Source organism: Phalacrocorax carbo, chromosome 5 (genome assembly GCF_963921805.1).
Source record: "Phalacrocorax carbo chromosome 5, bPhaCar2.1, whole genome shotgun sequence".
NCBI lineage: Eukaryota > Metazoa > Chordata > Aves > Suliformes > Phalacrocoracidae > Phalacrocorax > Phalacrocorax carbo.
Window position 1 is genome coordinate 53516865 of NC_087517.1, and position 26627 is coordinate 53543491.

The 26627-nt window shown below is 51.2% G+C and overlaps 2 protein-coding genes and 1 long non-coding RNA gene across 4 annotated transcripts in view; all 3 read left to right on the forward strand.

Moving 5' to 3' along the window:
* Window positions 1-283: 283 nt before the first annotated feature.
* LOC135313698 (uncharacterized) lies at window positions 284-2220 on the forward strand. The gene is made up of 2 exons (XR_010373236.1): window positions 284-419; window positions 2186-2220. It is a non-coding gene; the product is annotated as an uncharacterized LOC135313698 (long non-coding RNA).
* A 2132-nt stretch (window positions 2221-4352) lies between these two features.
* Window positions 4353-6245, forward strand: TNNI2 (troponin I2, fast skeletal type). Its single transcript, XM_009512543.2, has 5 exons — window positions 4353-4475; window positions 4775-4903; window positions 5305-5394; window positions 5525-5701; window positions 5999-6245. The coding sequence occupies exons 1-5, from the start codon at window positions 4353-4355 to the stop codon at window positions 6095-6097; spliced, it is 618 nt and encodes a 205-aa protein (XP_009510838.2). The 3' UTR covers window positions 6098-6245.
* A 799-nt stretch (window positions 6246-7044) lies between these two features.
* Window positions 7045-26627, forward strand: part of LSP1 (lymphocyte specific protein 1) — a 50984-nt gene continuing 31401 nt past the window's right edge. Inside the window, exon 1 of one of the 2 annotated variants that reach the window (XM_064452510.1) lies at window positions 7045-7203. In XM_064452510.1, the coding sequence (XP_064308580.1) occupies window positions 7124-7203 (80 nt within the window). In that variant the 5' untranslated portion in view covers window positions 7045-7123. Of the gene's footprint in view, window positions 7204-19822; window positions 20048-26627 lie in introns of those variants that run through there. The other variant, XM_064452511.1, reaches the window with a different exon arrangement.

The window sequence follows — 26627 nt, forward strand, 5'->3', positions numbered from 1 at the left end:
CCAGGCTCCCCACAACCTTGAAGCCATATCTAGTGTTGCAGGTTGGTGGGAGGAAAAGAGGAAGGACGGCTCCCTCCTTGGCACTCCTGAGGAAGAGCACCTCCTGGCTCCTCCAGGGTGGTTCTGCTTCCCCACCCCATGGGTAGAAGATGTCCTCCCCCTCCCCACGCCTCCATCCCTGGCGGCTGCCCTCTCCTCTGGGACTGCCTGCCTGGCCTGCCCCAGCCAAGGGAGGTGCACAAGGGACTCTTGCACATCATTGGTCTGAGAAGGTCTCCATGCCCTTAAAGAGAAGGTGGATTTTCTGCTGAGCCACCCGAGAAGCCCTTTTATACCTCCTTACTCAGCCAGCTGCCTGTGGCTCGCCAGTCCGTCCTGTCCAGCCAGCGGCACTCTCTGGTTTTCTCCTCCAGACTTGGGTGAGCTGTTTTGCATGTCTCTTACTGACCCAGCTTGCTCTTAGAGGGTGATGGGGGAGCAGATACACTCGGCTGTTTTTAGGGAGATAAATGCCAGGTGGTGTGACCTGCTGGGAGAAACAGGGGTGTTAATAAAACCTTCTCAACCCTTTGCCTGCAGGAGAGGGTCTGTGTATTGGAAAGTCTCCCTCTGTCTTTTCCAGTGACCTTCTTTCTCTTTGGTTTCATGCCTTCCCCTCCCTTGGTTGTCTTTGCTCTCCGGCTTGAGTGGCAAGGGCAAGTGGAGACGCAGGCTCCCTAATTCTGACCTCCCCAGGGCCACAGGATGTGGGATTCTTGGCTGTGGTAACTCAGTGATGCTCCCTACTTACACCTGACCTGGTCTTTGGAGCGCCTTCCTCCCTAAAAAACATCCTCAGACAGGGATGACATCCAAATTTACTGTGTGTCCCTCCCCAGTAACAGGTGATTTAAAGCCCACATTGCAGTCAGCAAGCTGCAGCCTGTTGTTGTTCCTTCGCTTCTTCAGCGCTTGCAGCATTGCTGCTGCCGAAGTGGGTGCATGCGGGAGTGGGACAGGGGCGCAAGTAAAAATAGCTGTCATTCCTTAGCCGCCTTGTCCCTCTGCTGTAGCTCAGCCACCTGCGGTGGCTTTTGCTTTGCATTGCCCCAACGTCCCTGAGTCACGGGGGCTGGCACTGGGGAAAGGCTGCCGTCCGAGGAGACAGCTGCAGCTCCTTCTGCAGCTCCCTGACCATTTTTAGAAGCACTTTCCTCCCCCCCCTCCGACAAATAATGTGATGGGCCTGCACATTTTCCAGGATAAAGTTTCCTTGGCCCTGCAAGCTGTGCCTCCTCCCTTGGGCATGAGCCCCTGTTAACACTTCACCTCCCAACAGAGCCTCCCCGCTCTGCAGATGGCTGCATTTCAGGGGCCTGCCTGCTCTGCAAAGGACTAGCTTAGGTTGGGCTTGGCTGATACTTCTGCATCCTTCCATTGTAACAGGAGATATTGCTCTGCTAGAAAAGCAAAATTCTATTTACAGGGAAATAATTTACAGCAAAACAAAGGTGCCCTTCCATCTCTTCCCTAATATGCTGCATTGCACCTGTAAAATTTGCACTTAAAGAAAATGCAAGGAATTATCTGGGGAACTCTTTGTGCCTTCACCAATTCAACAACAACTTTCAATGCCATTCTACGTCATCTGTGCTGAGGTTGTTGAAACATGCTCCCTTGCCCCACACAGGGGTTGCACATAGTGGCAAGCAGCATCCTCTGAAGTCCCTCCTTGTCACCTGGGGTCGCTGCCTGGCTCTGTTCCCAGGGCATCCCAACCCTCCACAGGCTTTGGGGTGTTTCTTGTTCATGAAATGGGGCAAGACTGTATAGCAAAGTGAAGCAGTAAACTGTAAATAGCTTTTTCCTCTTCTTCATTGCATAAAATGGTTTCCTAGGTGTCAAACAAGAAACGTGCCTGCAGGAATTACTGTCACAAACCTCTCTTTGTGACCAGACCACATAGTGCTGGGTCAGAAGTCCCCCAATGCCAAGGTTTGTGTGGCTGTGAGTAGGCACATGTTTGGCTCTCGTCCACAAACTGCAGCCTAGTTCCCCATATGATGAAAATTTGGAGAAGTTGGGAAATAAGAGCGAACCTGTTCCTCTTTTTTTCTAGAGGATTCTTGCTTTGTTTTTAAACCCAAGAAAGTCACCACCAGCATGAATAATTGTGAACTTTCTTTTCCATTGGTTTTCATTGCAGGCTCACAAGCATCTAAAGCAAGATGTCTGAGTAAGTTCCCGTTTTTCTGTCTCTAATATACTGTTGGCATTTAAAACCTTTTGTTTAACCACCAACTTTTTACGCTTTTTAAGATTCCTCTGCTTGTTTCTGATTAGGATGCTAACTGTCTTTTTCTCCCCTTTCTCTTCCTTCCCTTCCTCATCCATCTGCTCATCCTGAATAGTGAAGAGGTAAGTACATCTTGCTGGGGTTTTTCCTTTAGCAAGGCTCATGGCATCAGTCCTGGCTTCACAGTTCCCCCTTAGGAGAAGCAGCTTCCGGATGTGTGTGGGAAGAATGGTTCATGGCAAGGCTTTCTTGCTGACTCCTGGTAAAGATGTGAAGTAGAAGACTTTGAAGGTGATTTCTGCCTCCTGGCTTGGAGTTAGACGCTTTTTTATCCCTCCTTTCCTGTTTCCCCAGCCGGCCACGAGATGGTGCTGGGAAGGCGGTGGTCAGGAGCCGCCTCTCCTCCATCACCTGTCCATCACCCCTCCACCACCCAGCCCTCAGCCAAGCATCCTCTCGTCCTTCCCCACATCTAGCCCCTCTTTTTTTTCTCACTGAGCACTGCCAAATAGCTTATCAGAGGCGATCTGGTGAGCCCCTGGATCCAGGGCAGCGTGAGCAGGGTGGAGGTTGCATCCTTAGCAAGCTCTCCCTGGCTTCTGGCAGAGCCAGAGCAGGGCTGGGCTTGAAGCCTGGGGGTGGCTGGGGAAATGCAAGGGAAAGTGTGGGAGAGTTGTGCATGGCTTTGTCACTCCATATCTCCTCTTAGCAAGTTGGTCCATCCTACATCTCTGCTTGGCACCTGCCCATATGTCCAAAACACCGCAAGCTTAAGCTTGTCTTCACCAAGAGAAAAGATTATTTCAGGGACACATAGAAACTCCAAAATACGGTGCTGATGTCCAATGTGCCTTGATTTCCCATCAAACCCAGTGCCCCAGGGAAGGCTAGGAGGGCACTCTTTGCTAAGGTACCAGTTTTCAGATGGAGAATAAGCCCTGAGCTAATAGTGCTCAAGGGATCTGCTCTCTCGTGGCCCATGGCCAGATTCATATGAGCAAAATCCTGCCAGTTAACAGTGCACTGCACCTCTGAGCTCGCTGTCTTTCCTCTGCAGAGCCATTCAGCCCTGTCAGGGGGGCCTTAGCACTATTTGCATATGCAAACCAAGTCAGATTTTGTTATTTTGCTCTGCAGATCCTTATCCACTTCCTCCTCTGTGCAGCACAGACACACACTCAAACGCTGCTTTCTTACTCCCCCACCACAGCATATCAGGTATCAGGGTGTGCTTCCCTTGCCTCAACCACACTCAGCCTTGCTCAGTCTTATGGGTGAAATGCTGAGGAAACAGCTGCAATGCAGCAACACATCAGAGTTGTGGCTTCTTTTATGAACAGGAGACCTGTTGCTACTGTTCCAGCACATCATGGGTCCAGAAGGGCAAGCTTGGCCTCCCAGGCTCATCTGGCATCCCAGGGAAGAGGAAGCTAGTCTGCATCTTGCAGCTGTAGCCTTGTGGCTCTCCACTTCTCCCAGCCAGAGCGGCCTCCAGGTTGTCTGTCCTCCAGCTGTGATGAACCCCACCATGCCCTGGACCTGCCTCTCCAGTGCCCTAATGTAGCACATTGAAATACCCATAACTGCCAGGCTGGGCAAGAGTTATAAAAGGGTTTGCTGTTTCTCACAGCATCACCTTCAGTGTCACCTGTGCTGGGTCTTTCAGCTCCAGAAATTATGCAGCCTTCATGTTTTCACCTGCCTGGCTATCCTTCTCACCATGTGTGCCAGGGACCGCTCAGAAAGACATCCCACAGCTCCCAAGTGCCCAAAGGCATCAAGGCAGTTGAGTGCAAAGCAAAACACATGTCTGATTGAAGAGGAAATTAGAGAAAAAAGCTAAAAGTCCCAAGAAGTCAAGTTTGAAGTTATAATTTATATGCATATCTTCAAGTTCATCACCCTCATCTTTTCCTGAGGCACTTCATAGGTTTTAGCTACCTGAGCTTGGCAAAGCTGGGTTCAGCTTTGGAAGCCTCTTCTTTGAGTGATGTTGGTTTGGGGGCCAACTGGATGTCAAGCTGTACATCCTGCCTGGAGCCAACTCCCTGGCATAGCTGGAGGTCCTTGTCAGACTATGCGGTTGTATGGGGAAGGGGAACGGAAAGGGGAATGGGTGCCTGATAACCTGCTTTTCTCTTGTTCCTCCCACTTGCAGAAAAAAAGGAGGGCAGCCACTGCCCGTCGGCAGCACCTGAAGGTACGTGGCACTGCTGGGGATGGCCAAGGTGTGTGCTGACCAACCCAGCTCCCATCCCAAGCCAGTTGGCTCTTGGCACTCTCCCTCCTCAAAGAGTCTGTGATGCATGCCCTGGGCCACCAACACACCCTTGTCCACTCCTTACCGGGTCCCCACCAGTATCCCTTGCTTAGAGACACTGGTGTTGATGGGGAGCTCCCCAAGCTGCCTTTCCATTAGGGCTCTCCCTCCCTTGCCAAGCCCCTTGCCCTCCTCCCTTGCCTCCACTCTGTGCTGACCATTGTCCTGCTGCCTTCCAGAGTGCTATGCTCCAGCTTGCTGCCACTGAAATAGAAAGAGAAGCAGCTGCTAAAGAAGTGGAAAAGCAAAACTACCTAGCAGAGCATTGCCCTCCTCTGTCGCTCCCAGGATCCATGCAGGAACTTCAGGTAGAGACTTAAGCCTTTTACTGTGCTGGAGCACAAAGGATTTAGCTCTATCAGTCAGCTTGGTGGAACTAGATTGTCCTTAGCTTCTTGACCCCTGTCTCACCTGTGTGTGTCCTGGACCAGGCTGGATGTGAGATGGGCTTGAGAGAGAGCAGGGGTCTCCCTGAAAAAAAAAAAAAGGGTCTGGCTTCCAGAAAAACTGTGTTTCTAATGATGCGTTGAGGCAGCATTTGCATGAAGCTGGTAGCATGGAGACCAGAAGCTTGTCTGTGAGCCACCCTTCGCCATCTGGTCTTGACCCACTCTGGTCTTCTGAAGTCTTGCAGAGGCAGAACAGTCAGGAGAGAGGAATCATGTATTGGGTACTAGCAGTCAACATCCCTCTCTTGTTTTCCTCGCAGGAGCTGTGCAAAAAGCTACATGCCAAGATAGAGTCAGTGGATGAGGAGAGGTATGACACAGAGGTGAAGCTACAGAAGACTACCAAGGAGGTGAGTTTCTGCTGGGGCCATCCTTCCAGCCCATCCTTCTTCCCTCCCCATGCTGCTGGTGTCTGTCTCACGAAACCTACGCCCTGCTATCTCTCTGCCACCCCCAACCCCCTTGTTTTGGCTCCTTTAGCTGGAAGACTTGAGCCAGAAGCTTTTTGACCTGCGGGGCAAATTCAAGAGGCCACCCCTGCGCAGGGTGCGCATGTCCGCTGATGCGATGCTGCGGGCCCTGCTGGGCTCCAAGCACAAGGTCTGCATGGACCTCCGAGCCAACCTGAAGCAAGTCAAGAAGGAGGACACTGAGAAGGTATTCCTTCCCTCTCCCCTGTGCCCATATAGGACTTGGCCCCCATTTTTTGGGGCTCACTCCTCCCCATGTGATAGACAGGGTTGAGGGCTCACCCTCAACCTGTAATGTTCTTCCTGATCAATATTTTCTCCTCTGGCACCCATGATGTTGAAAAACTAGGGTGCAGCCCAAAAAGATGGGTGGAATTGGGTTCCGCTAGCTGACACTGGGTTTTCCATGGTTGGAACCCCACCTGGGTGGGTTCTCACGCTGGGGGGGGCACTGCTTGCACCCACACGCCCATCCCTCCCCTAGGAGAAGGACCTCCGTGATGTTGGTGACTGGAGGAAGAACATTGAGGAGAAGTCCGGCATGGAGGGCAGGAAGAAGATGTTTGAGGCTGGCGAGTCCTAAGCACCTGCCTCTCCACATCCATCCTGCACTCCCTCCTGTCCCTGCCACACCCCTGGGTTCAAGGACACCAACCGGGTGCTGTTTCTCTCTGGCTTTGTGAAGAGCTGCATCCTGGCAGCAGTGGTGTAAATAAAGCTTCGGCGGGAGAGGTGGTTGTTGCCTGCTTGGGGGGCTGGACCCCGACCCGTGCCGTGTGCCAGCAGGGTCAGCCCCCGCTGCAGGGGTCCTGGTGGGGAGAGGGAAGCTTTGATGGGGCCATGCTACAGGCATGGGGGCTGGGGGACCTCTCTGCTGTTCATCCCCCCTGAAGCTGGGGATGCTCATCCCCCTTGTTGTGAAGAGGAAAGGGTGAGGCTGTGCCACCATGCTCTGCTGGCATCCTCCCACCAGGCTGTACCACTGGCTCCTGGCCATGTTCTCCACTGGTGGTGAAGAGACAAAGATATAAGAGTCCAAGCCATAGGAGACGTTGCAGAATGTCCACCCATGGAGGCAACAGCAGGAAGCTGTGGGGAACAAGCAGAGCTGGGAAGGGAGGTAAAGGGTGATGGCTGCAGGGCAGAATCAGATCCTTTGGCTCCAGCAGGCTTGAAATGTGTGAAGTCAGAACAACCTTGGCAGCTCCTGTGGCAGCACGCTGGTACCCAGTGCACTGTAGGGTGCTGCTGTTTAGAGATGCAGGCTGTCCCCAAAGTGGCATGGGCGCCTTGGGGAGCAGTGGATCACCCCTTTCCCTGCCATGATGGGGATGTCTGTTAGCTCAGCACTTTCCAATTTTGAACCGCCAGCAAAGGCAAAACATTAAAATAGTCCTAATGGTTAAAAAAAAAACAACCAACAACCAACAAAAAAAAACAACCCAAAACCCCCCTCCCAAACCCAAATTTGCCTTCCCTGTCCCATCCCCCCCAAACCCGCAGCCCGTGAAGTTTCCGTCACAGCTCACTTCTGCCGAGCACAGGAAGAGTGAAACAGCGGCAGCACCCTTGCGCTGGAGCTGTCCTTGGGGTTGCCGTGCCAGCCAAGATGTCAGACTTGGAGGGGTGCCAGGAGACTACAGAAGGTGTCAGCCAAGTGGGAGATGAATCCCCTGAGGAGAGCGAGAGGTGAGGCCTTGGGATGGGGTGCCCCAATGCTACAGCTGCTTTCCAGTCCCAGGAAACTGGGAGGCTAGGAAACTGGGAGGCGTGATGGTGGGAAACGAGGATGCGCAGCCAAAACAATGATGACCCATGAGGCTGAAATGGGTCAGATGCTCTGGCAGGCTTTTGATAAACTCCTCTAGCTAGGGAGAGACTTAGACTTCCTAAAGGTCTCATCTCCTTTGAACTTCAAAGCCTTTGGAAGGGGGTTTGATCAAGTGGGGGACCACAGCTCCAGCAGCAGGCAAGCTCAGCAAGAGATCTGGCAACCTGGACCTGATCCACAGTTGAAATCAGCACCATCTTTAAGACCAGTGGGTGGAGATCAGCTGCCTCCTGTCCTTGCAGCAATTGCTGGGCACATCCGATTTCTTGCTGTGTCGCCGATGCCTCTAACCAAATTAACCTGGCAACGTTTCAAGCTAGTTGCTGTAAGGTTATACATCTCCCTGCACCTCTTCTCTGCTTTGTTGTTTTATTAGCAGAGATTCTAAAGTTTGGGGTCTGTTTGCGCCAACACAGACAGCTTTCCATGGGGGTTAAAAGGAGACAGACCCATAGCAGAGACCCCAGCTGTCTGTGGTGGAGGCAGACAAAGATAAGCTCGGTGGAGATACATCATTCAGAAGCACTCAGATTTGGACTGGATTCAGACTGAGCATCCAGGGAGCTTGGGGGGTTGCCTGATTTTTTGCCTCCAGCCTCAAAGCTTGCATTAGCATTTCTCCCCAAGGCTTCTGAAAGCCAGCGCAGCTAATGTTGATAGGAAAAAAAAACCTTGAGTGACAATGAGAGGAGAAAGGTGTGTCATCTCCTGTCACTAATGGTTGCAGTAAGCATTTTGGCTGACACCTGACAGCAATTAGCCTTGGCTTAAGGCTTGACTGTAAGCTTCAAAAGGTGCTGAAAGGCTCAGTGCATGACTCTGCTGAAACAAAGGGGAAGCCTTGGCTGTTGGGGGAGTGTAGGGGTTTTGCACATCTATTGGATTCCCAGCATTTCTCCAGCCTAGCCATGCCTCTTCCACAGGCTCAGCTCACCTTGCAGGAGCAAGGAGAGGATGCTTGGGAAGGAAATTGAGCATTCCTGCTCCCCTCTTTCTGTGGTCGGTATAGGTATATCAGTGTCACCAGGGCAAGGCAGTGGAGGGGTGCTTGTGAGGCAGGGTCAGCTTGTTCCCTTCTCTGTTTCCTGCTGGAGTTTCACCTAAATAAGAGGCTGCCTGAAGGGGTCTGTTCTGTACCACTCCAACCCCTACAACCTTTAGACACCTGTGTAAAAAAGGTGTATATGAATACTGATGGCAGTATTCCTAGCTGCATTTTAGAATTTTAATGAAATATGAAACTTGATGGAAAAGAAGGATCATGCAAAAGTAACTTCCATTTTGTTTTTAAAATACAGTGAATTACTTTTCATCTCAACTTGTGTAATAGTTTCATGTACAGCTCTAAAGTTCTCCTGCTTTTACTTGTGCTATTTAAACACTTACTAGGCTCTAGTGATTTCCACTCCCAAAATGGAGGAAGGAAGTGTTTGCTTGCTGTTTGGGGCTGTCTTTTCTCACTCTGTGGCTAGCTCAGCTCTCTGATCTCTTCTCCTTAAAGACAAAGCTCTTTTCAAGCTGACCTCTGTATGGATGGAGTCAGAACAGTGCTCTTAAGACAGCCTAAGGTGTACTGGAGATGTGAGCAGTGAGTCTTGTGAGAAAGCTGCCAGGAAAGTAAATCCCAAGGCTCCCTGGTGTAAAAGTACAATGGTGAAATATGGGGAGAAAAAGGGTGCTGGGTTTGCTTGAACAATGAACCTTATCTCTTTAACTGTGCCCAGTGTATATAGAAGAGGAACTTACATTAGAAAATGTCCTAGAAATCTTAATTTGGACATAGATTATTCTGTTTCCCCATAAAAATGGAGGCATGCTGGCAAAGTCTTGCTGACGCCAGTGTAACGCCACCTAAACCAAACCAGTGTTATGCTCTCTTCCATGAACTGAAATTGTTATATAGGAAACCACTGTGGGGTAACCTTGATGTGAAGCCTTCCCAAAAGTGAGAAACTGGGGTGGGCTCTGGGGAGGTGGCTGCTTGGGTTGTCCTGCTCTGATGGGACAACACGGTACAGGATGAAGGACCCAACCCTCCTGCCTTGACAGTGGGAGGCTGGGAGCCCAAGGTGTGGGGAAGCCTGCCTTACACCAGGGCTAGATAACCCAATATGTATTGGGTCTGTTATTCAGAGGACTCTCCACAGAGCTCTGAAGGCTTCAGGCAGCCCCTGATTTTAGTTGCTACACCCATGGCTGTGCACATCCCTACGGCTTGGGCTGTGCTCTGAAGGATATTTGCACCTGAGCAAGAGCATGGCTCATGAGACAAGTTTCTCTCACCTATGGGGTCTGAGATGAGAGATCATTTTCTCCCAAATTCCGCCATCCCTTTCCTTCTGGGGCCTCCCACCCTGTGAGCTGCAGGGAGCCCTTGGCAGCCCATATATGGTCACTGCCTGGGGAGAGGCTCTGCTGCACTATCGAGCCCCAGGCTTTTCTTTGCCACGTCTATCCCCAGCTGTCTTGAATTCTCCAGATCCTTAGAGAAGTCTTGAGGGCCTTTGCTAGGATGACTGCTGTTTCTAAGTATACCCGTGGTTGGAAGGAGCTTGTCTGGCAAAACTGACATGTGGAGAGCCTTTGGACCCCTCGGCACACTGGATTCCTTTGGGGAAGGATGTCTGATCCCTGCTTAGGAGTAACTGGTCACAGTTTGACCCAGCTGGGCTCATTAAAGTGGAAAAATAGTAGGGAAATGAACAGGGGAGGGCCAAATGGATCATTTAATGAATCTGGGTATTACTTTAGTATTTCCAAATTGGATATAGGTGCCCTGGTGGTGACATTAGGGATAAGGAACTGTCTCTAATTATAGGGAGGTATCAGGTGCCTCCTCTGCCCCTTTCTCCTTGCTTTACCTTGCCTTGCCTTGCCTCTGAGCTTATTTTGCAATGTAAAGCGACAGGTTTGGAGGTATGTGTTAAAGTAGGGGATTGCCCAGAAGCCTTTATTTGAATTTTACTCTTTTTAAACCACAGAAGACTCTCTGCTGGCTGGAGGGCTGGCTGTTTTGAAAAACTTGGGGTCAAGTCTGGCTCTGAAGCCTGTGGGAATCCCTTTGCTCCCAGATTTTGGAGACACCTGGCTGTGAGGAAGGCTGGGCAGGCTATCCCAGGGATGATCCTGGGGCCTGCTAAGAGGATATTTTTGCCAGATCAGCATTGCTGGGGTGGGGTGAAAAAGTACTTCTGCTGGGTGAAGTGGTGCTGGGGCTCCTGCTCCTCTGGAGGAAGGCGGGCAGAGGCACAACCCAGCTTGCACCCCTGGGGCACCCAACCCCTTTGGTTATGGTGGGCCCAGGCATCCCCTGGCGGCACCCCACGAGGGGGCGAGCTCTGCCTGGCCTGATTTGTCTGACAGCATTGAAAGATCTGCAGCAATGAGGAAAGGAGAGATGTCCAGGAAGAATTTTGGGGCATGGCAGGGCTTTACCACTTGCATGGAGCAGGCGGGCATCCCCCAGGGCAGAAATGTTTTCAAGGGAGAGCTGCTGTCAAGGGATACGATGGTACTTTGGGACAGGGTGGTGTCCTGGCCTTGGGATGGAGACTGGGGACAGCTTAGGGTCTGTTTGCAGCCGTGCTGCCCATGGAGGTTAAGCCACATGGGCTTTCCCAGCTTTGCTGCAGCTGAAACAGAATGAGTGCTGCTCCATGGGCATGGCTGAGTTAAGCCTAGAGATGTACGAGGTGTGTAAGGGATGGCATAGGTAGGAAAGAGGAAAGTGGGAGCTTTTTTCATCCCCCTGGTCTGGGCATCCTCCTTGGACATGTGGGTTTTTTATGGTGTGCTGCTTCAGTGGGTTTCAGGCCTTTCCCAAAATCTGAAAGCCCTTTTTCAAGCAGTAACTGGAAGGGTAGAAGTGATCATGCCTGGCTCCATGGCAGTGAAGTAGTTAACTTTGGCATGCCCTGAGGATCCTGGGCCCCTCTACTCTGACCCCCACTGACCTGACTAACCCAGCCCTGTCTGATGCACTGCCTTCACCCCCCCTTTGCATCCATCAACACCATGACCCATATGTCCGACTGTGGGGTCTGTGTGGCGGCTAAGTGGGTCTGAGCAGGGTCCCTGCTGCCTTGGTGCTCTCACAGAGCTGCGCTTGCTCCCAGCTGGGCACTCATCCAGCCTGGCTGCTGCCTCCATTGGGGCAGACTGCCTGGCCAGGAGGTGCTCTGAGGCCTCATCGGTGCCATATTTTCATCAGGAACAGGTTTTTCTTTGGGTGGGGTGGGGTGGGTGGAAGTCCTGGCCCAAAGAAAGTTGTTGCCCAGGCTCCTGGGGGAATTGATGGCTGCCAGGCTCCTGGGACTGTAAGCTGGCTCCAACTGACAGTGCAAACTTGCTGTGGTCCTCAGGGGCTCAGAGAAAATGCTGCAAGGATTTGCTGTTCTCGCTCCATGTGCAGCCCTCCCAGTAGAGTCCTGGCTATGTGAACCTGTCTGGGAAGGATGGTGCCCAGTGCAGGCAAGGGAGGGCTCTACTCTGCCCAAGGCAACATTCAGTTTGCACAGGAGCTTTGACCTCCTGTAACTGCAGCTCCTGTTCCCTTAATACGAGTCCAACAAGCTCTGCATCAGGATGAGACTTCGGGCTAACAGAGGAGGTGCTTTGGCATCCTTTGAAGCCAAATGCATGAGGAATGAGTTCTCATAGGGTGGCTCTGTCCTCGTCAAGCCCTTCATAAGGAGAAGCCTTGAGGATGTACATCAATGAAAGGAAGACACAGTGGTGTATTTGTACGATAGGGACTATGGGGCCTCTTTACCGAGGTTGTGCTCTGGATTATGGCCATCTGGTGTATGGGTCAAAAATATGTCGTAGGCGGTGCTGCGCATGCTGGGAAGGCAACTGTCCTGCATGGCATGACTGCAGTATGATCAGTACTAGGGCAGCACTTACAGTGCCCAAAGAAGGTCAGGGTGTCACTGTGGTGGGTGCTCTGTGGCTATCCCAACAACCTACTGCCTCAGGGCAAAGAAGGCAGGTTATTTCTACTGCAAGGCCAGAAAACTGAGGTTGAGAGGTTTCGAAAGGGGAAGAAATGCTCTAACTGTAGGACTCACCCACTGTGGATTGGGTACCCAGAATAGGTGGTTTCCCATTGGACCCATGTGACATCTGCCAGGCCTTGGCAGATGTCTTAGGTAACCCAAGGCATCCTCAGTGGCACTTGATACCTATGTTTAGGCACCTGAATTGGTCCCTCATTTCCAAATATCACCTAGGAAGCACAGACCACTGCTGAGATTTGAGCCAAGCTCTCCTGAGGCTTGGCTAGATATCTTGCAGTCCTCAGCCTGTCTGGGTGCTCCACAGATGTTCAGTCATGAATGAGTTAACCAGTCCCGCTTGGAGCCCGTGTGTGTTTTCCTTGCCAGTGTATCCATCCTAACACACACCAGATGTGTGAGGCAGCCGCTGGAGTGTCTTAATCCCCAGTTTCGGCACTAAGAGCTGTCTTTCTCAAGTGCAGGTCTGCAGCAGCTTTCTAGGGGCTCCACTGCTGTTTGTGCAATGCCTGAGCAGGGAGGCTGACAGCCCCTGTCCTCTGCAGGAGAATTTGCAGCAAGGCAGGATGAACTATCTTCTGTTATTTCCTGCTTTAAACAAGTCACTCCTGGGATGGGCTGCGGGGGCTGGCAACAGACCTGATGCTGATAGGTCCATCTTGAGTCGTATGGGGTGAGTGTTAAACCCAGGAGCTACTCGGGTTTACTCTATCTCAAAGGAGCAGTGGTGGTTTGTACCAGCCTGGTGTGTCTGATAACTGTCCAGGGGATACATGGGTAAGAGGAAAATACATGAGCAAACCCAGATGGACTTATTAATGAATGGAACTGGCAGTCAGTGGGCTTCTATTATTAGCTTGACCAGTGACTTGCACCCAATGGTCTAAAAACTTGAAGCCACCTGGGAGCAACTGGTCTGAGATGTGCAAGACTGTTTATTTGGAGCTCAGTTTATTTGGATTTCTCTTGCTATTACACAGACAGGTAGGCCCAAATGCTTTTGCTAATGTACATCAGCACCATCCCACTGTCTGCCATAAAGCTGTGCCAGTTTGCATCAGTCGGAGGTCTTCAGTTCTTTTGCTTACATACTAATTTTGAAAATCGATCCTTTGCTAGGGATTAATTCTGCATTACCAGGAAACCTCTCTCCCAGCTTTAGGTATCTGCTGCTTGCTGCAGCTAAATAGACAGTATATGCAATGCCTTTTATCAAACCCTTGCCAGACAGTTTGGAAAATATGATCTCTTCTTCTGTGCTTGTGCATGCATGTGCTTTTCTGCTGCAAAAGCAGTTTCCTTTCCAGTGAAAGCTTGCTCTGGAGCCATTAGCATCGACAAACCCTGAACTATTGACAGACACCAAGCTATCATGACTGCCAGCCGTTTGGGAAGGGCAAAGTTCTCCCCCAGTAAAACTGATGGTAATAATTATTTGCTCTTAAAATAAGTGCCTCCTTGCAGTTGTCACTTAGCTTCACATAACAGGAGCTGACAGCTGTGTGTCTGAGCTGAGCTGTCCTCAAGGACAGACTAGTGTGATATACAGGCTGCGCAACCCTGCTCTGGTGGGACTTCTCCTTCCTTGGGGTGGCATTTGTCTCTGCTGCTTCTCCACTCCAGTCGTCATCTTTCTGCACACAGCCTTAGCTGCCCCTTGTGCAGAAAGGCTCATCTTAACCTTTCGTTGGGCCTCACTTTGCAGCATTAATGACAATCCTCCCCCTTGACAGAGGTATGTGATTGTCTTCAAGCTTTTTGGATACATGATGATACTTTTGCCTGCCTTTTCATAACAACTCCCACCTTTTGCCCAGCTCGGTGAGGGTGGTGTTGGTGGATATTGGCAAGCTGAGATTAGATGACTTTCCCCAGGACAAGGTGCAGCTTGAAGTGAGGGTATAGCTTGGAAGCAGGAAATGTGAGATGATGCTTGGGGATTCCTTCTTATCCATTAGTCTAACGCTGACCCCAGCTGGAGTAAGCAGCCCAGCAGTGTGAGGTAGGGATTAATGTTTGCTAAAACTGCTTGTGTTGCACAATGCGGTGCTACATCAGAGCCTCAAGCCAGCTGCAGATGAGCTAATAAGTTTATATCGGGCAGAAGCTGTATTTCACTTGAAAGATGTGCTGTGCTGGTCAGCTGAGCAGCATGGCTTGGGCCCAGGGCTGTACTCACACAGCAGTACTATCCTGCAAGCCTATCAACAAAGTGTATTGGGCAATGGTTAAACATATCACACAGATGCCACTTGGTGAAAGAAGGTGGTGCCTCTATTACAGGTTACACCCCTCTTACGCTAAACATTGGAGGTGTCTGAAGGTGTATTCAGCTGTCCAGTGTCCATCTAATCCACCTAGCCAAAGCAAAGGCCACTCCATTTATTTTAAATGGACATCCAAAGTTCAAACTCATTCAGCAGCTTTCCAAACCTCGGTGAGCAAAGACTAGTGACAAGGCAATATGATGCTATAAGAAGGCCTTTTTTAGACATTTCCTACCATGTGTGCCAGTTTGGGGACAATCTCTTGGCAGCAGTTGCCTATGGTTTATTCATCCCAGCTGGAGTCCTTTGTCCTGCTCCTTGGCCCTGTGGTGGAGAGGTATCCCAAAGAGATGGAGCTAATAGTTCTCCTCTTGTCCTGTAATGACCCTCCTGCATGGGCTGGGAGTGTCTTATCAACTGCCATTGTTTTGTCTTCCTGTCTCTTTCCCAATGGCTTTGTTGTTTTAACCTAATATATAGATATAGTGCATGCTGCAGTAACCACACAGCACTGGGCCAGCTGCACTCCTCCAGGGCTTGGGTGAGTCACTTGGCCTTGGCGCTGGTCTGTAATGGTATCTCACTGCAGCGGCTCAGGTGGTATCTCTCCCTGTTTGCACAGCACCCAATGCAACAGGGGCTCTGATCTCCTTTAACCATGCTGGGCTGCCCAGTTAATGCTTACACCACCTTTCTTTGCTTCCCTCCTTCCCCTTTTTTAAATCCAGCTTTCAGATGTTCCTTTTGGTTCCTTATCCCTTGGTCCCCTCATCCTTTGTCCTCGTTTGTATCATCCCTGGAGCAAAAGCATCTTCTCTTACAAGGCTTGTAACCTTGCATCTCCCCTGTCATTGGGAGATGAAGCAAACTCTTGGGATTTTAGGTTTATGGATGTACTCATGGAGTGCCCCACAGGGAGGGTCCCCCTCCATTCTGTGGGAGAGTGAGGGATAACAGTGGGGTAGAGGAAGAGGGATGCTCCTTCTAGACCCCGCTTCCTCTCCCTCTCATTTCTGCCTTTTTGGATCTCATAGGAAGAAAGTAATCATTGATCCCAAGCCAAGTAGTTCAGACTTAGTAAGATATGATGTTTGTTGACTCTTTGGACCCAGCCCACTATTATACACGTTATACACTATTATACATGTTGCAAGTGGGCCAGGCAAAAGGTCTCAGCCAAGACAGGTCCTGCCCACAGCACCCCCTCCCTGAACATCCATGGGGTCATGCGTTGGCTTGGGAATGTCCCCTCCTGACTCAGCCAGGGCAGAGTAAGGCTTGCTGGGGAGCATCGTTTGGACTGGACTTCTTCCCCTGCACCCTGAGCTAATTGCACAGATGAGATGCCCTGCCCTCCTGACAGCACGTTCTCGAGCTTGTAACAAGCTGTTCTGGTGTGAAGGAGACAATGTGTTTCTTCTGGCTGCTAGATACCCTGTTTCCTTAGGATTATCTCTGGCTGCCTGTTTTGGCCTCTATTTGGCTGCCCAAAAGTGCGTGCTGGCAGAGTAAGATGGACTGAGCAAACTGGGAATTAGAGATGAAGGTGAGGTGGGCGAACCCAATCCATAAGACTAATGCATAAACCACACCATCTACATAGCTGATGTACCAACCAGTGTGCCCATCTCACTGAACTGGGGGTCCCAGGGGGATGGGCAAGTGCTGATGTCTGCCAGGCTGGTTTCAAAGTGGGGATTGCAGGGGCATGGTGAAGAGAGGTTGGGGAGGTGTTGGGATAGGGAGAGAGGTTTATGACAGCAGAGAGAGGGAAGGATGTGTCACTTAAAGGCAAAACAGAGACACCCCCCATCTACTCCATTTTCCTAGGAGGGTTGCTGGTAGAAGTGCTGGGTCTCCAGCTGAGACAGGGCTGCTTAGTCCTTACTGAAGAAGCGAGGCTGTTCCTGTAAGAACATCTTCTCTGGGTAGGATCCCACCACTGACACACAGGCATGGACCTCTGGAAACCATGCTGGCAGCTGACGGTACCTGTAAAAGACAGGTCCTCAAAGCAACTGTATGTTGGGGCTTATGCTGACAGTACTTTGCAATCCAGCAATATTGGAGAAAATGGCTTGGGCTGCATTTCTTTGCTAGCAGGATTAGAGTATTTTTCTTTTTGTTTCTTTTTTTTCCCAGACCATGTGTTAGCCTCCAACTGATTTTGCAACTAGTCCTACATAGCAGAGTGATTGTGTAATTAACGGGAACCGGTGTGGCCCTGTCTCTCTGGGACTCCCTCCCTCCTTCCCACAGCAATGGAGCCAGACTCGCTCCCTTCCTGCATCTCACCTTCTCTGCTGGGAAGAGTACTGGGAAGGTCTTTGGTGCCCTGCAGCGTGTTTCTGGGTGCTCTGGGCATCCTCACTCCTGAAGCAGGGTGCAGTTTTGCTGCAGGATTTATGGTAGTTCTTCTAGCTTAAACTGTGCCAAAAAATAACAGATGAATTAATTCTTTGTTTTTCTTCCTGTGTCTGCTGTACTCCTACCCGCTTCCTGGTGGGACCAGGAGGTTTGTTTCTGTGAAAGGATACAAGCAGCTGTGGGACTGATGCTGACCTTATTGTTCTTGGATATACAGTATGAGTCAGACTGATGCACCTGGGCTCAGCAGCAAGCAAGGGAGGAGAGGGGACAGAAGGCGTCTCTGTTCTGTGGAGTGATGGTGAGGGAATTCTCCTGCACCTGTCTTTCTCCATGGTCCCTTAGGCCCAGCCTTTGTGCTTTTGAATAGTGGGTTTAAATGCTCCCTGCCCCACTGAGATGGGGATGGTGACTCTGTCCACATGTCACTGAGGGTGCACAGTTCCCTCCTTCTTGCAAGCTGTGAGTTTAGAAAGAGGGTCCTGCTCTGCTCTCCTCTCCCTGTGGTCCTGCAGGACCCTGCTGATGCTGGAGGAAGGATAAGTTTTCTTGTTGTATCTGCTGTCTGATAAAGATGAAAACCAGGGAGAAACCTTCCCCTCTGGGGGAACCTTCCCTAGAGATTGAGTAGCACAGCCACCTTCTGAAGGCAGGAGGATTTTCCAGGCGGAGCTCAGTACTGGGACTTTCCCCTGGAGCAATCCAGAGCTCAGCCTGTTGTGATGTAGGGACTCTTTTCCTTACTGATTCTCTTCTGGTGTTTCCAAATGATCTTAGCACCTTAGACCAGTAAGAGCTAATGTTGCAGCCTCTCCCTGGTCCTGGATTTCACTGCCCAGCAGGGTTTTTATCCACCCTATTTAATGAAGGCCCCCATCTCTGAGATGAGAGGTAGTCAGTCCTAGGCTTGGGGTGGAAGTCTGCCAAATGCTTACAAGAGAATGAGCTCATGCTGGCATCCTCCAGGAGACAAACACTGATGTCAAGGCAAGGCGCTCTTGCTGGGGGAATCAACAGCTTCTCCCCCTTCCCCCTTTACGCAGAGGATCTTGCCTCCAGTAGGTAGTGGTGTGCCATTGGCTCTTCCCCTCCCAACACGAGCAACCCCCTGCCTTCTCCTGGTGACAGCAGCTGCATTCCTCCCTGCCCCTCCTCAGCTCCCTGTGGATCGAGTGGCATCTCTGCCTGAAATAAGAGTGCTGGTGTGATTTCATTCAGCCCCCAGTTGTTGCTGGCCCATGGCTGCTAGTTGTGTCTCTGCTAGCTGCTGGGGCTCCCCCATCTTGCTTCCTTGGCTGACTCAGACCATGGGAGTCACTGGCAGGTTTGGACTGATTCCCTCCAGAAAGAAAACCCTGTAGGTGCATACTTCATTTCAACTCTGTGGGCAATTGCAGTGAATCCAATAGGAGTGTTCACATGCTTAACCTAATTACTCATGTAAGTACTTGCAGGGCTGGGACAGGCTCTTTTTGAGCTAGAGAGACCTTTTGTGGTGTACCTCTTGCATCTTCTCACCAAATTTAGACAGAAAAAAAGGCAGTGTGGCAGCATCTGAGCAGCCCACAGAGTGAAACAAGTATCACTGTCTGTGCTTAGTGGTTTTTTGTTGCTCCAGAGCACCTAAGGGATGCTTAGCGAATATCTGCAGAAAAAAAAATAGTGTTTTGAAGCGAAAAAACAGTGGGGAGAAGGGCAGGCACTTCCTTCTGATCTGGTTTTAATGCACTTCCCTTTTATTGAGATTTCTGGGCGTACTTCATGGGCAACTTCCCCCTTTCAGCTTACCAGGCGGCAAGAAACAATTCTGCAGAAGTGATTGAAAGGAAACCTGTAAATGAGATGAGAGGGACCGAAAGCAGAAGGAAGGTGAGGGTCTAAGCAGGGTGGTCCCATCATAACTCCTCCCATATAGCAGAAGATTTTTCCCCAGAAGAGGCACACATGGACCAGGAGATGCAGGTTAGGGAAGAAAGACTGAGTTTTTTTCCAAGACGGCTCCCATGGTAGCGTGAAAGACCATTCATCTGAATGCATGGCAGACAGGCGTTTTGTTTTAGCAGGTGGCAATGTTGTTAGTCCTTCATCAAATGCTCATGCACTTCTTTAATCTCCTGAAACACCAGTGTTTTATGGAGGCAAGCCAGATGTTTTTGCTCTTGCCCAATTTGATGGCTGGGGAAACTGAGGCATGGGAGAGTCAGTCACTTGAGCAGGTGAGGGGGAGGCTTGAGGGCAGAAGCAGGCTGCATGCTGCTTGCCTGCCCAGGGCTACAGCGCAGTGGCTTCCCCCCAGAATCCAGCTGCTGTCTCCATCCCAGGAGAACATTTTTCTCTGGTGTGTCACTTCCCAGCACAAAGTACCTCTCGCATTAATCTGGCTCTTAGTTCACCTCTGGGTGTTCCGGGACCATTAGGAGATAAACCCTTCGCCGAAGACTTCTGCTGTGAATGGACCAGGAGTGATTTATAGCCCGCTAAGCGCAAGTTGCCAACCTGGGTTTCTGCTCCCAAGTTGCTTTGTGTAATCAGGAAAACAGTGGTAAAGGTGGAAAAAAGCGCGCGGGGGGGGGGGGGGGGGGGAGGGGGGAGGGATTGAACAGGGGAAGGAGGAGGGGGCTGGGGAAGATGAAGGAGGGAGAGAAGAGGGTTAAAGCAGAGGAGAGCGAGGGAGAAGCCCCCCTCGCTGGGGAGCGGGGAGTGCCGGGCTTTGTGCTGCGGGACCCGCCGCCGGCCGCGCTCCGAGAGATTCGTCCGTGACACTTCCACGAGGCGGAGGGGGGAGAGGAGGAGGAGGTAGAGGTGGAGGAGACAAGCCCAGGGGTGTGGAGCAGGGGGGGCTAGCAGAAACAAAAGGAAACCAGCTGCAGAACTTCCTGAAGGCGGAGAGGGGGGACGCGGGAGCGCGCAGCGCCGGGCGGGCGGGCAGCTGCCTGCGGCGCTGGGGAAGGGGGCGGCAGCCGGGACCCTGCCCGCCACCCAGCCGTGGCCACCATGACCAGCGCGATCCTGAGGAGGAACTCCAGCAAGCAGGGCCTGCAGAACCTCATCAGGTGAGCGCCCACCTGCCCGCGGGGGCACCCGGCTGGCGGCTGCCCGCAGGGGCGCGCCGCTGCCCGCCAGTCGCGGGCGGGGGGTACCGGGAGAAGAAAGGAAATTTATTCCGGATCGACCATCTTCGTGTCCCTTTAAATCAGCTGAATTTCTTCCTCACCCTTGTCCTTCAGCAGACGCGATGCGTTGGAAGGAAGGAAAATAGATACCCCCAAAAGCAATATGAGAAAAGCAGATTTGAACTTCCTGATGGCTTTTCCAGGAGCACACAACTGGAATAACTGAGCATAACTGTACTGTGACACTCACCTGAGGCGGCTGATTCACCCCCGCCCCGTTCTATGCAAGGGATGTCTCAGTACGTGGCTTTTTGTCCCCCCTGAGCGCTGAAGTCTTCTGCCTTGAAAAAGGAATTTGTTGGGGTTTTTTTTTTTGGTAGGAAATGTACGCTGGCCATGCTGTGATGTGCATTCTCAATTCAGAGATCTGTAAAGGGCCAGATAGATCCTCTGAGGACTGCGAGCTGAAATTACTCTTTTGATTTAATTAATCGCAATAGTGCTTTGAACCTTTCTCTCGGAGTATAATTGCCAAGGCAGGGAGGTGGATGGTTCAGTTGGGTTTACTCCCATTTGTCAGCCAGGGCTGAGCTGGAGAGGACAGCTACATTGTCTGCTGGCACTGGGATTCCCTTCCATGCGGTCACTCTGCTTTTCCCTGGGGGCTGGAAATACTACTTTTCAGTGGGGACTAAAATGCTGTTTTCCTCTATGGGCCTCCAGGACCCTCCTCTGGCTGTCAGTGCTGGGGGAGCATATTCTGTGCCATGCTGATGGCTCTGACTGGGCAGAAGAGATGCACTCCTTACCTCTTTTTATTCAATTGAGCAGCTGGATGGGTGAGAGACGGTATTAGGGAATGCGGGACTCACATGCCATGTCTTGGACACCTCTTGGCTCCCTTGTGCTTGCTGGTGTCTGCTGGTCTCCAGCTGGGATGTAAAAGATGTCAAGGTGGAGGCATGGGGGTTATTTGGGCAGGCGTTTTCCAGTCAGCTTGGGATGCTGCATTACCTGGCTGGTAATGCAACCTCTAAACCTCACCTTTTGAATGAGTTACTTGCCTTGGAAGGGAAACTTGCTCCTGTAGCCATCCAGTCCTTCCCACCTTCTCCTGGGGCCCAGTCTGGACCCAGAAGAATTGGCAGAAAAGCTCCCACTGGTTGCACAGACCCCATGGATGGCAAGCAGGCAGGAGGAGCTGACTCCTCTCTGTTCATCTCCTGTTTGGCCATTGTGCTCTTTCCCTGGTCTCAGCCAAGAGGGACGGAGATCTTGGTTACAGATCCCTATTTCAGAACAGAGCTTGATCAGGGGCTCACGACAGGTATGGAAACCCCTGCATGAATGTACAGCAGGCAAGAATGGGCTCAGATTTGGGGCCTTCTGGTACTGAGGAGGGCCAGGCAAATGAATTAAGGTGGGAATCACCTGTGCACAGCTGCATGGCAACTTATTTTGCAGGATGGCAGATGGGAGGGGAGGCACATGTGCCTTATACACAGAAAACGGGTGTCCAAAGAGCTGTCCTTGGCACAGCCAAGAGGTGTTTTCCTGTCCTTAATGGTGTCTCCAAGTTCCTCCAGCTGTGGATAAGGCAACTTTGGCACCCTAGAGACTCACAGGGGCTTTTGCCAGAGGAACTCTAGGGTGACATTTGTCCCTCACAGGGTTGTTACGCCTAATCTGGCTGAGGTTTGGCTTTGTGGCTGTGTTTTCCAGTCCTGCTTTCAGACAAGGAGGGAGGTGGGGTATGAAGACGTATGAGGGATTTTGTCCATGGTTTACAACCAAATAACCACACGAATGCTCACAGGAGTCAAGAGGAGATTAGGCAGGAACTCTCCATGCACAGCACAGCCTGTTCTGCAGTTGTATTTGCTCCCAGAGCGGTTTCCCTCCAAAGCCTGACGGTGAGGCTGGCTCTGCAAGCCCTGCCAGCCTGGTTGCAGGCACAAGCTCCTTCAGTTGGTGAATGGCTTGAGGCAAGGCTCCTGGCTTGAAGATATATTGCTGTCAAGATTGCCGTGCTCTGCTTTTATCTCTCCCAAGGTGACTGCAGGCAGAGTGATTACACTGCATAGGTACTAGGCTCTTCTCATGTGCCCGAGTGCATCAGTGACCTGGAGCACAAGAGTGAAAATGGCTGCTCAGAGCCATACTCGCGAGCACTGGGATTTTGGGGTGATCCCAAGATTTACCCAGCCACTCCTGCTGCAGAGCATCAGCAGGGATAACCGGGGAATTACCTTCTCTGAGCATTGCTCAGCCAAGGGAACTGTTTGCCAGACTGTCCTCCAGCTGGGTTAAGGGATCCTGAGCTGAAAGCAGTATAAAAGTCTTGTGGATTTTGAAAAGCTCAGCCCCAATGTTTAAGCATCCAGTCTTGTGCTTGAGACAAACCCCAGCATTTCAAAGTGGCCCATGCCCATGTGCAGAGCAGGAGTGGCCTGGCTACCATCACCTGAACATTGGTCCCAGGAGCTGAATTTGCATGAAGTGGCTTTTCCACAGACCGTACTGACAGTTTTAGTGGACACCAGGTTTTGGGGTGGATTGGTGTGCTCGAGAGCAATGGGCCATGTCAGAGGCACCACAGGCTGAGGCGCTGAATCAGCTCTCTGGGAAACATCCTTCACCTTTTCCCAGCCTGGAGGCAGGCTGGAAAGATTAGCCCTCCTTGTTCCTCACTGGTTGCCAGCGGTGGGACACAGGCGGCTTTGCTGGACCGTGCTATTTACATCTGAAAGGTTGGGGGCTGAAAAGAGCCCAGGGTTATGCCTTGGACCACAGAGCACGAGTGGCTGAGTAATTACCTGGGAAAGGCATAGGGAAGAACAGGCAATTGCAGGGTTATCTACCTCCCCTCCTTTGCCCCTGTGCCCAGGCACTCCCCTTGGGGCATAGTCTGTCTATCGGGATACCCCTGGGGAAAGATTTCTCCCTTTGTAGCACGTTAACAGCGGTGATCCCTCACACGCCTGCAAGACTTTGTATTCCCTTTATCTTGCTATCGAGGTCTATTTTTCCTTATCCTTCTAATGAATTCCTATAAATAAGATAGGGATCCAGTGCCTGTCATGTCGATTCATTCAGTTCGTTATCTGCTCCTGCTGGAATTTTACTCTCCCTCTGTTGAGCCTCGAGTGTTTCACAAAAGAATATGGCTGTTTAATTAACCTACAAATCAGCTTCTCTGTAAATCAGCAGTGCCTCCTCGAAACTGGATTATCGTGCCTGCCGGTTGACACCACTCCCACTAAGTGCTGCGGTGACTTGCTGTGGTCCTCTCCCCATAGCCAGGCTGTTGGTGCCTGCCTGGGGTGTGCAGCTGTGGGGTGAAGTGTGGGTATGGATGGATATGCATTAGAAGAGCTGCTGCTTTCATCTCAACTGGTTTGGTTTTTATCCGGCATGTGAGTGAATCCTGAGTGTCATTAAGAAGCAAGCTGTGATCTGTTCTTGGGGAGAAAGGACAGTTTTCTTGCATGTTGCTTACACGCTTCCTAGCACAACAGGGGACCTGGCCCAGGACAGGGACTCCAAAGCATGGCTGCTGCACAGGCAACAAATAAACGAATGTCTTCGTAATGCTGTAGAATCTGAAGCGCAAATAATGCTATGGGGAAGCGGGGCTGCGTCTTGAGGATGAAAAAGCTCAGGGAAAGAAAATGAGTCAGAAAATTAGATTGGGTGATAGACCTAATTATTTCTTCTGTAGGATGGGACTTTTGCTTCTTTATCTTCTATGGAGCCCTTAACATAGGAAGCCAAACAGTGAGATCTGAAATTATACTTGCATGCCCCTGTGTTTTGGCCCACCATACATGATCAGATGCATTTTGCCTCCAACTGATGCTAGCACTCGTGGTCCTGGTGCCTGCAAGGTGGCGGCATGCTCCCTTCTTTCTCCCTGCAATGTGCTGCTGCGTCATTGAGCAATGCCATGGTCATGCTCAGAGTCCCCCAGCATTAGGGGTAGCTTTAAAATTCCCCGAACTCCTTGAATTTTCATGTATGTCATGAATGTAGTATTTATTTTGATGGGGAACTGGGGACATTGCCCACCTCTGTGGGATACCTTCCTTTCTGCCTGTGTGTGATGTTTCCTGGAGCTTGCCAGGATGTGTCTCAGCAGGGAAGATGCTACTCCAGTATTTCTGTCTTGACCTCCCAAGTGCTGAGCTGGGAACAAGATGCTTGAAGTGCCTGAAAGGGCTGGATGGTGCTTTGAAGGGGCAGGATGTTTTTTTGGAGGGTGGTTGATGCCAAGACATGGTCTGGGCACAGTTTATTGCCTGGGAGATAGTGGTTACTGCCTCTGAGGGCTACTGCAGCATTTCTTTACTCCACCTCCCTGGGTTGTGGATAGGTACAGGGACTGAGGAAAGCTTGCCATGAAGTGGGCCAGCTCTTTAGGGGGAGTTGGGGAAAATGAATGTGCAGGAACAAGCCAGTAGCAGTGTTGCTGCGCGAGGAAAGGAGAGAGGGATGCTGGCATGGGGACAGCAGGGGACACGGGGCCTTCATCACTGAAATTAATACTTTGCAATGCTGCCTCAACCTTTCACAAGAAGCCCTATGGTCCCTGCAGGACTTACCCACCATGGTGCTTCCCTTTCCGAATCATCCCTATTTTAATGTTTTTATTAGTAGCATTTTTTTTATCCCTCTATGTCCCTCTGCCAGGGCCAGGACAGAGCTGATGGGCACCTTTGTAAGCCCCACGAGTGGAGGGCAGATGGGAAGGGAGAGGTGACCAGGCACTGCTGGTGGGGAGGAGCAGCCAGGAGAGCCCTTTGGGCCAGACTGATTGCCTGGCAGTGGGGCATGCCCAGGGGCTTTCCACATCTCAGTGCTGCTCGCTGCTTGGTGGTGGCAGCTGCTTGCAGAATGGGGTCACTGCATTTTGCAAGCCAGGAGGGACCCAGAGCTTTGCAGCCCAGCTGAGCTGTGGGGCAGGAGTGGGTAAGGGGCCAAGCTGGTGCATGGTGGGCACCCCATCCCTGGGTGCCTTGTGGGATGCCTGCCCTCTGCTTTCACCCCAAGGAGGGCAGCTCATCCTTCTCTCTCCAGTGGCAGCAGCTCATCCATCTCCTCTGAATACCCTATGGATCCATTCCTGGATTTTCCCAGCCCTAGGGCTTGTTTCATCAGGATCACTCCACCTACCACTGAGTTTTCCCAGAAGCCAGCTGATAGTTTTTGTTTGCTTGTCTCAGACTTCTACCTGCTCTCAAGCAGTTGGATATTTAGGTCCTGAACTTGAGCCCATTAAAATTTTAGGGAGCTGTAGTGAGCCTCTGAGCCCCTCAGGGCTGCACCTGCAGGTCATCCATATCCTCTGGCGAGGTGGAGAAGGACCACTACATGTGTCTGAGCATGGTTCAGCTGGAAAGGGCACTGGACAGGGATGCTGGGGTCTGAGGCTTTGTAGCTGGGATGGTGTGTGAGAACAAATTTTCAGCTTCCAGAATATTTTTTTTTCCTTCTCCCACCATTGGTATGAGTTCACTTATTCAACTGCATGGGAGTTGCAATGAGTATTTTGGGGCAAAGACTGTTTTTTCTCATGAAGACACACTGCCTTAGCGCAGCAGGGACTGAGGGCTTGCTGCCGACTCCGGTTCCTGTTGCAGCACAACTCATCAGCAATGGCCATAAATGAAGAGAGCCTCAACTCTCCCAGGGAGCAGATCAGCACATTCCCACGGCCTCCTTGCTGCCTCCTGCTAGTGCTTGAGTAGCAAACTCCCTCCTGCTGCTGTGGGCTGCAGGGGTTGGGGGGACCGCGTTGCCCCAAGGGCTGCAAATTGAAGGACTCATGGTCAAGCCAGCAGTGCTATAAAAAGCAGCATGCCTGGTACAAATCTCAACCTTAACCCCAGGCTTGAAACATGGGTAAGGCTATTGCTCGCCTCCCTAGGCTCAGACATGTTTTCCAGCCTGAGTGTATTGAGGAGGATGCTGGCTGACTGTAGGCAAGGCAGGGACGCTATGGAGGCTTGCTTCCCTCTGAGAAAGGGGATAAATAAAATACAAAAGTTGGGTAAGCCAGTTCAAACCTCTCTGACAAATCTTACTTTCTCCTCTGGTGTGCTTCCCCCTTGCAGAAACAGAGACCAGACTTCCTGCTCTTTAGAAAAAACCTTCAATTTCTTGAACCTTAGGGCTGAGATGGAGAGACCGTGAGAAAGGGCCATGGTTCGAAGTTGTAAGCAGCACCGATTTCTCACACCTACTGAATACCATGGAGTGCTGGGAGGGCTCAAACTCCAGCCCTTTCCTTCCTCCCACCAAATTCCTGACCGGTGATGTTAATACATTACCACACCAGCCTATCTGTGTGCTAAGGACCCATGGTCCTGGGGGTGCAATCCATCATCTTGTAAGGGATTCGCTGGGATTCTGTCTGCCATGATTAAAACCAATAATAATAAAAAGAAGCAGTCATTCCCATCAGCTGCCTCATGCCTCTACGAGTGGCCTGTGCATCACTGACGGCATCTGGAAGCACAGA